Source organism: Xenopus laevis, chromosome 3L, assembly GCF_017654675.1.
Source record: "Xenopus laevis strain J_2021 chromosome 3L, Xenopus_laevis_v10.1, whole genome shotgun sequence".
NCBI lineage: Eukaryota > Metazoa > Chordata > Amphibia > Anura > Pipidae > Xenopus > Xenopus laevis.
Window position 1 is genome coordinate 156,879,183 of NC_054375.1, and position 9,021 is coordinate 156,888,203.

A 9,021-nucleotide genomic window follows, 5' to 3' on the forward strand; every position below is an offset into this window, starting at 1 on the left:
AGCTACTTTCTTGGCGTTTAAAAGGTTAATTCACAGATTTACCACAAGCACTGATATACCAGCCCTCACATTTATTTATATATTTCTATTGCACAACACTGCTGACTATGTTGGTGCTTTAAACTTGTTAATAATAATAAAGTGACCATGGGGACCTTTATCCTGAGACAAATTATGATTTTGTGGCCTCATAACAATCATAAATAAACAATTACAGAAAGGATAAAATATTTGTGTAGATCAGCAATTTACCAGGTATCCCTGTATATCAGAGTATTAACTATGTACAGGAGGTACAAACCTGACTGTAAAACAATCTAGAGACTGGTACAATTTAAATAGATAGTCTCATAGAGAATAGTATGGCAACTCTTACTGTGAAACATGAATAATGCTACAAACATTGTAATTATTGATGACATTTTGCATTATTGGAAATATAATGAGTAATAGAAATAGTCAAAATCCTGGTTTACATTTGATAAAATATATTTTATTGTATAATATTTCCAATAGCTTTTTTCATATCTGTACTTCTCAAGCTGTAAATGATTGGGTTAATAAAAGGAGTCACTACTGTGTATAAAAGAGAAAGAAGTTTTCCAATGGTCTGTGACTGGTTTCTTGTGGGAACCACATAAGTAACAATGAGACTCCCATAAAATATGGAGACCACAGCCAAGTGGGAGCTGCAGGTGGAGAAGGCTTTTTGTCTCCCAATATTGGACGTTATCTTTAGGATTTCATGGGCAATACAGATATAGGATCCAGTGATGACCATGAAGGGGATAAGTAACATAGGGAAAGATAATGTGATTATCAATATTCGTGCTAATGAGGTGTCTGAGCAGGAAAGTTCCAGAAGAGGAAAATAATCACAGAAGAAATGGTTGATGGTATTTTGGTTGCAGAACTCTTGTGTAGCTGCAGTAATCACAGTAACTGGTGTTAAGCTAAGGGCAAGTAGCCATGACATGAGAATTAATTTAACACAAAATGTGTGACTCATTATTGAAAAATAACACAGAGGATTACAGATGGCCAGATATCTGTCATAGGACATCACAGTTAGAAGGAAACACTGTAAAGCTTCAGTGACACCAAATATATAAAGTTGTGCAATACAGCCAATAATTGGAATTTTAGCTCCTTCATTCATCACAGTTTTGAGCAGAATTGGAACAATAAGCATGGACTCCAGCAGATCAGATAAGGAGAGTTGTTGGAGAAAGAAGAACATGGGAGAATGAAGATTTCGGCTAATTGTTATCAATGCTATGACAAGGATATTTCCATAGATGGTCAATATGTGAATCAAAAGAATCAAAGAAAAAATCAGGATCTTGAAATTGTTGAGATTTTGAAATCCCAAAAGGAAAATCTCTGTGACCATTGAGTGATTGTTCATTTGCATTGCCTAGGAGGAAAAAAAAGTAAATTTTTATTAAAGGAACAGTAACACCAACAAATATAAGAGTTTTAAAGGAATGACATTATGATGTACTGTTGCTCTTCACTGGTAAAAGCTGTGTGTCAGGGGCTTTTCATTGTACTTGGGAGATATTTATTCTCTTTTAATAACTCTTCTACCCTCCATCCCACATCGGCTGGATCAATCTAATTCCTGTGTATGTCATGTGTATTCTCTGGTTCTAAAATCTAATTCAAAAACTCCTAAACAATGGCTTTACCATATCCAAAAGACACACATCACTCACTGCATTATCACAGCAAAACGATGAGGAAGAAAATAGAAGAAAATTGTTGTCATACTTATAGTAATTTTCTTTTACTGGCCAATATTAATGTCAATATAAAAACACATTACAACATTAATCCCCGCCCCCAGGCGTAAACCAGAGAATTCCTCCTCCTAATATACTTTAAATATACCCCCTCCTAGAGCCAGTAGTCTTATAATATAGCCTAAAGAAGGGAGGGTATGTTGACATTAATAGTTGCCAGGAAAAGAAAATTAATATAAGTATGACAACAATTTTCTTCTTTCCTGGTCACTATATGTCAACATAAAAACACTGGGATGTACCCAGCAATAGGTTAAAACAAATAAGGGAGGGACATAATGATGCTTAAGAAACTTTAATGATCCGCAAAGAGTGAAGTACCCTGGATGCAAAAGCTTCACCCCATACAGGTCTCACGTTATTCTTATAGTGCTTTAAGAAGGTCCATACCGACTTCCAAGCCGCTGTTTTGCATATCTCTTCTGACTGAACTGGTGCTACTGCTGCCCAGGAAGAGACCACTGCCCTAGTAGAATGAGCCTTTACCCTCTTTGGAGCAAGTTTGCCTTGGGACTGTTAAGCTTTTGAAATGAGAATAACCAACCATCTTGCAATAGTAGAGGTAGAAGCTGGGTGATTCCTTCTTGGTCCTGCTGGAATAATGAACATCCTTTCAGCCTTCAGCCACACCTTGGAGACCTCCAAATATTGAGAGACTGCTGTCACCGGATCCACCTTTTCAAGGAGAGGATCTTCCACTGAAGCTTGAGAGCTAGAAAGTGCTGTAAGAATCAATTCATGGTCCAAATGGAAAGGTGAAACAACTTTTGGTACAGAAAAAAGCATCTGGCTTTAAAATGAGTCTATCTGGGAAAAAGGTCATGTTATTCTCCTTGATAGATAAAGCCTGAAGCAGACTCACAATAGCTGCCATAGAAATAGCCACCAATAACACGTTCTTCAAGGTCAATATCCATGTGAAAATCTCCTCCAAAGGCTCAAAAGGAGATGAAGTTAAGGCTGAAAGCACCAAAGGCAGATCCCATGAGGGAAGATCTTTCCTTGGAGGCCAAATCTTTAGAACTGCCAAAAAGAATCTCTTAACCACTGAATCTTCAGCCCACCGGGTACCCAAAATTGCTGATAAGGCCGATACCTGAACCTTCTATAATGTAATCCCTTTTCCAGACCACTTTGAAGGAAACCCAGAATTTGAGACAAGGAAACTGTTGACCTTTCTAATAGTTGCTGAGATTGCCAGGTCATTAAGGTTTCCCAAATCTTGTAATAGATCTTTGAAGTAGATGACTTTCTGGCTTTAAAAAGAGTCTGGATTGCTGAATCAGGAAGACCCATATCAATTAGACCAAATCAATTCTCAGTCTCCAAGCCATCAGAGAAAGAGATGCTGGATTTGGATGCCATAGCGGACCTTGAAGAAGAAGATCCTGCCTGGGAGGTAATGGCCATATATCCTTCTGCATCTTCATTAGAAGAGGATACCAATGCCTCGGCCAATTTGGTGCAATCAGTATTGCTTCCACCCTCTCTTTGCAGGTCTTCAGAAGCGCTGAAAATATCAGAGGCACAGGGGGAAAAAGATACACCAACAGGAAATCCCACCTTTGCAGTAGAGCATCCAGCGCTGCGGTCTGAGGATGATACCCTTGAATAGAAGAGAGACCCCCACTTTCTCTACTAATTGAAGGAAGACTATGGGGTTGAGCTGCCACTCGTTTTTATTCACCCAATTCCTGCTCAAGAAATCCGCCTTCTGGTTCATTACCCCTGGAATGCTGACAAGGCTTTGAGGTTTCTTTTTGCCCAATTCAGCATTGGGGTTACCCAAGAGCTTCTTGTGCCCCCTTGCCTCTTTATGTAGGCAACAGCTGTTGTATTGTCTATGTTCACTGCTTTCTCCTCCAAAGCTGGAGTAAAATGTATCAAGGCTTGATGACTGCCTTTATTTCCAGAATATTTGATGGAACATTGGCTGTTTGAAAATCCCATGTGCCCTGAGCGTACTGAGAATTGTGGAGAGCTCCCCAGCCTTGGGAGGATGCATCTGTGAAGACCACTTCCCAATCCGGTTGCTGAAGGGAAAAAAACATTCAATAGATTGTCTAAATCTACCCACCACTGAAGATCTTTCTTCAGAGCTATGGGAAGATGAATAATCTGAGACCAGTTTTTCTGGAATCTGTCTAATTGCTTCAGAAACATTTTTTGAAGGGGTCTCATGTGCCATTGAGCCCACCTTGTCATTGGAATTGTTGAAGCCATCAGACCCAGGATTGACATGAATTCCCTAGCAGAAATCATCTGTTTCTACATCATGGCTAAAATGTTCTTCTTTATTTTCTGAGCCTAGTCTAGAGGTAAAGAAACAGAATCCTTTTTGGTATTGAACAGAGCCCCTATATACTTCATGATCTGCGTAGGAAAAAGAACACTTTTCTCCACATTTACAGATGAAGCCACTTGGATTTGTGAGTTAAATGCGTCATGACTCAGAGTTAATTGAAGAAACTGTGTTATCTAAAGTTATCTTAACTCATTTAATGCATTTAACCTTTTCATTAGCATACCAAAGCACCATTGTTCACAATGGTGAATGCTTTAATTAGATGGGATGTTGTGACACAGTTTTCTGTGTTAAATGAGATAAATGGGATATCTGTGTTTAGTTATTCTGTGTCAAACAGACAAACCAAAGTGGCTGCATCTGTATTAGCCAGCCATGAGAGATAAGAAAAAAGAGTACTCTGTCTTTCTGGATTACAAGCAAACCTGGGTCCATGGCTAAAATGATGATATTGTCTAGGTAATGCCAGACTTGTATCCCCTCTTTCCTGAGTTCTGCAATGACAGGGACTAATACCTTTGTGAGGGTTCTGGGAGCAGTAGAGAGACCGAAGGGAAGACATTGGAATTGGAAATGCCTAACCCCCACTGCAAAACGAATACAAGGAAAGTGGCATGCTGCTAATGGAACATGCAGATATGCGTCCTGTAAATTGATTGACACCATCCAATCCCCTTCCCGAATGACAGGAATTACAGTATGAATGGACTCCATCTTGAATTTCTTTACTTCGACAAAGGCATTGATCTTCTTTAAATCCAATATTGGTCTCCATCCCCCTGTAGCCTTCTTCACCAAGAAAAGTATTGAATTGAAAACCCTGTCCTATCTCTTCCCTCGGAACTGCAACAATCACTGCTTCGTCCAGCAGTAGTTTTAAATATCTGTCCAAAGCCTCCTTTTTCTCTGGCAACCGAGGAATTGGAGACTTCACAAACCAAGTTTGAGTGGGAATTGAAACTCTATCCGGTATCGGTTATTGATCGGCTATTGACTTTTCCCACTGGCCTAGGAAACCTCCAAGTCTGGCTCCCACCTTGGAGGTTCCTGAAAACAGATATTCAGGCAGACTTCTTTGGAGGAGTGGGAGTAGATCTACCCCTTCCTCTGGAGACAGACGATCCTGAATTGGACCAGGAATTAGACCTGAAGCTTTCTCTTGTGTTGAATTTTGAAGTTGGTCCAACAGATCTTCCTCTGCCTGATCCCTGAAAAAGAGAAGGTCTAAAAGTCTGATTCCTTGGCCTTTTCTTGTCCTGGGGCAAAAAAGAACTTTTCCCTACAGAGGACATAGAGATGATATCTATATATATATAATTTTGCCCCGAAGAGTCTCTCACCTTCAAAAGGTAAGGTGCAGAGATTTATCTTAAAAGGGGTATCAGCCCCCCAGACACAAAGCCATAAGGCCCTTCTGGCTGTAACTGAAAGTGTCATGGTACGAGCTGTTAAACGGGTCAGATCAACTGAAGCCTCCAGAATGAAACCTGCCGCTTGCTTCAATTCAGCTAGCCCGGTGGAAATATCTTGCTTGTCTGCCCCCTCTTTCAACGCACCATCCAGGCTATCAATCCATAATAAAAGAGCCTTTGCCACTGAAATAAGAGAAAAGCTGTCCCGCCACTTGATAAAGCTTTCTCAACTCTGCTTCCTCCTTCCTATCCATAGCATCCTACAGAACAGATGAGTCATCAATTGGTGGAAGAGTGGTTCTCTTTGCTAGATGAATCACAGCTGGATCCACTGCTGGTAGGGAATCCCAACACTTTGAATCCTCCGCTTCAAATGAATATAACTTAGAGAATCTAGAGGACAAAGAGCTGAATGAGACTCTCTTAGAGACCTTTTGCCACTCAGATTTCACCAAATCTGAAACTTCAGAAAATAATGGAAAAACCTCCTTTGATTTGATTTGAAGAAGGTAGCACCTTCAATTTGTTTTCTGATTCAGAAGGAGATTCCACTCCTAGTATTAGCTAACTGCTCTTATTCACCAGGATTCAACAGGCACAATCGAAGCTGGAAGAAGCCTCACCTTCTTCCTCCTCTACAGATAGCGAGGAATCAGAGACATTGTGAAGGTTGCTATAAGACATATCCTCTTCTGAGGAAAAACGTCCTCTCCAAAAATGGCATTGGAGAACCTGAGGCTCTTGAAATCCCTTGTGCAACAGCTTCTGAAATACAACCAGAAGAGAGGAAGACACATTATCCTTTGTCTTGGCTGAACTTGACCTAGGGGCATTTTTATCTGCTAGCAGGCAAAGGCACTCTGCACAGAACATCCTCTGCATTCAATTCTCCCTTTGAATTTGACCAATCTTTTCTTTTGCAAACTGCAGAAACAAAAAAGGAAGTCACATAAGCACACAAGAAGAGAGAAGAAAACAATTTTTTTACCTAGCTCCTGGAGCATTTTTGCTTAGGGCAGTGAGATCCATCCCCCTGGTGCGCTGACTGTAAAACCAAGACAGACAATAAAAAACCTATTCCCCTACAAAGCAAAAAACTAGTCCCCCATAGAAATAAACCAAGAAGGTACATACCTTTAGGTGGGAGAAGGAAACCTCTAAGTAGGAGAACACTGACTGGAGACAAACCAAACCCTTTGAAATGGCTTTAAAAAACTTCTCCAGCATCTTGACATCTTGGCATCTGACAAAACCAATAGGGCATGCGCGAATTTGCGCCTAGGCGAAATTATGGCTGTGCGAAAAGATGCACCAGCATGGCAGCTAACTGTGCACAGGGATGACGTCATACGCAGAGACCCGGAGCCAATACGCACCATCTTGAAGGAGGCAGGCACCCGAGAAGATCTCAACTGCGCGAAACAAGCTTCTAGCTCTCACAGTGCCATTAACACCCTTGAGGAGGCATTACCATAGCACAGCTCTTTGCCCCATGCATTGGAACTAATCAGGAAAGGCACCTTCACCTTCGAAGAGGTAAAGGAACCCATTCCTCATTGCAGTCTGTGGCCGTCTTTTTTGAAAGGAGTGCTTTGACTGACCCTGATCCACTCCAAACAGGAAAAATACCTCTGCTGCATGCAAGAGGCCCTTATTTATGTGGTTCCTAGTTCTTTGTCCCTAGCCATACCAACAAATATTCATGGTTCAAATGACATATTAGTAGAAAGGTGCCATGAAGGTCATTTTGGGTGCAATTTAAATTGTATCCCAAGTCAGACAGCTCAAGTGGCACCACAGCTGTTACACATAGAATACAGAAAGGCAACATGTAGGAATTGCCTATTGGACACCTGACATCCATCAGATTTGGACTATAGTTATGTTAAAAGTGCTGATATTGTTAAATGATCTAACAGCAGCTATGAATGCTTTAATAAAAAATAGAAATTGGATTTCATGTTTAATTTGAAAAGGACTTTTATTATACAGACCTTTGTGTCTGGGTGACAGGTCCACTTTAATAGAGATATTGGTATATGTGAGTGTATGGAGGGATTGGTGTGCATGTGTGTATGTTTGATGATGGGTTTCATTTGGAGGGGTTGACATTGATGAACTTTGGTCTTTTTTCAACTCAAATTAACTATGTTACTATGTAAATAGGAATGGTTAACAGTAATACTTAGCAGCATTCAAATACAGACACAAGATTAAACAAGAAATAACTAAACTCATCTCTATAATAAGATTATAATAAGTTTATACATCCAGAAAAAGCCTATAAACATTTCATTGCTGAAAATTCTCAGTTGAAAAGTGACTGCTTCTCAAATTAGAACAATAGTTTTTATGGGCCTAGACAGACAAGGAATTCTGCAATTAAGCTTCCATGGTGTGGGCAACTATTCTCCTCTGAATGCTTTCCCAATGGCAATGGTGTGAATCTCCAGTGGGAAAGCTATGGCTTTCCAAACTTGCCTGAAGATACATTGCCGGGTAACTTAGGGCAACTTTGGAAAGGAGAAGTGAAATGTATGTTTTTCCACTAATGATTTGCTCTATTACCATTGTGAAGAGAAGTTTGAACTCAGAAAATTGTGAAATCATTAGTCAGGCCCTAAATAGAAGCTTATAGAGGCCTACATGACTGGACTGTAACTCAGCCATTCTTCAGCCATACTGATTGTTTACATCTGACACTGTCACTGTTGTTTTCTGCTATAAGTTAAACTAAAGCTATAAGTAAAGGCACACTGTATCACTCACTCCAAATCATATCAGTCACCAACATGTCTCCTATCTAACATTGGCATCACATCACACGTTGTGTTGGTAATTGTCAAAAAAGAGTTATCATCAAAGATGAGTCAGAGGTTTCAAAGTAGATAAGTTGAAATCAATAAAAATGACAAGCATTGATTGGATAAAATATTGGGTAAACAAGAAAAAAGGGGACAATCATTGGTTAACATTTTGGACTGGGAGGGCAATATTGGACTAGAAATTATGTGGCGTTTTGGAAGAGTTATGTACGACATAAATTGTAAATTTGTGTTCTCCATCAATGCATTAAAGCTTGCCAGTATCTACAGCATTGGGAAAGCATTTGGGGGACTTTTCCTGGGGAGGGGGGGTGCATTTCATTTACCAGAAAAATGGTATATACAGTATATAAATATACTCAAAATCCAGTGAATGCACTCTTACCAGATTAAGAATATTTCTGTGTGCAAGTTTCAAAATTACTTCCGATTTTCAAGGATCCTTGAAAAAGGCCCTAGCGGGGGCCGAAACATCGGATATTCATTAAATAAAGCACAATTTATTCACATGAAAATGGAGTGTGAGTCCTTCTGAAATATTATATTACCAAAGCACCGTTTCACAAAACCGAAAACTTCTGATTTCAAGGCCAAAAAATGGGTAAAGCACTAGTGATATCTGCCTTTAAAGGGGTTGTTCACCTTCCTAACACTTTTCAAGCAGTTCAGTAGTC

General features: G+C 39.9%; 1 protein-coding gene across 1 annotated transcript; it reads right to left on the reverse strand.

Annotated features, from left to right (window-relative positions):
* Positions 1 to 493: 493 nt before the first annotated feature.
* On the reverse strand, positions 494 to 1,063 carry LOC121401309 (olfactory receptor 1496-like). The gene has a single exon (XM_041585694.1). The coding sequence runs from the start codon at positions 1,061 to 1,063 to the stop codon at positions 494 to 496; it is 570 nt and encodes a 189-aa protein (XP_041441628.1).
* Positions 1,064 to 9,021: the final 7,958 nt, after the last annotated feature.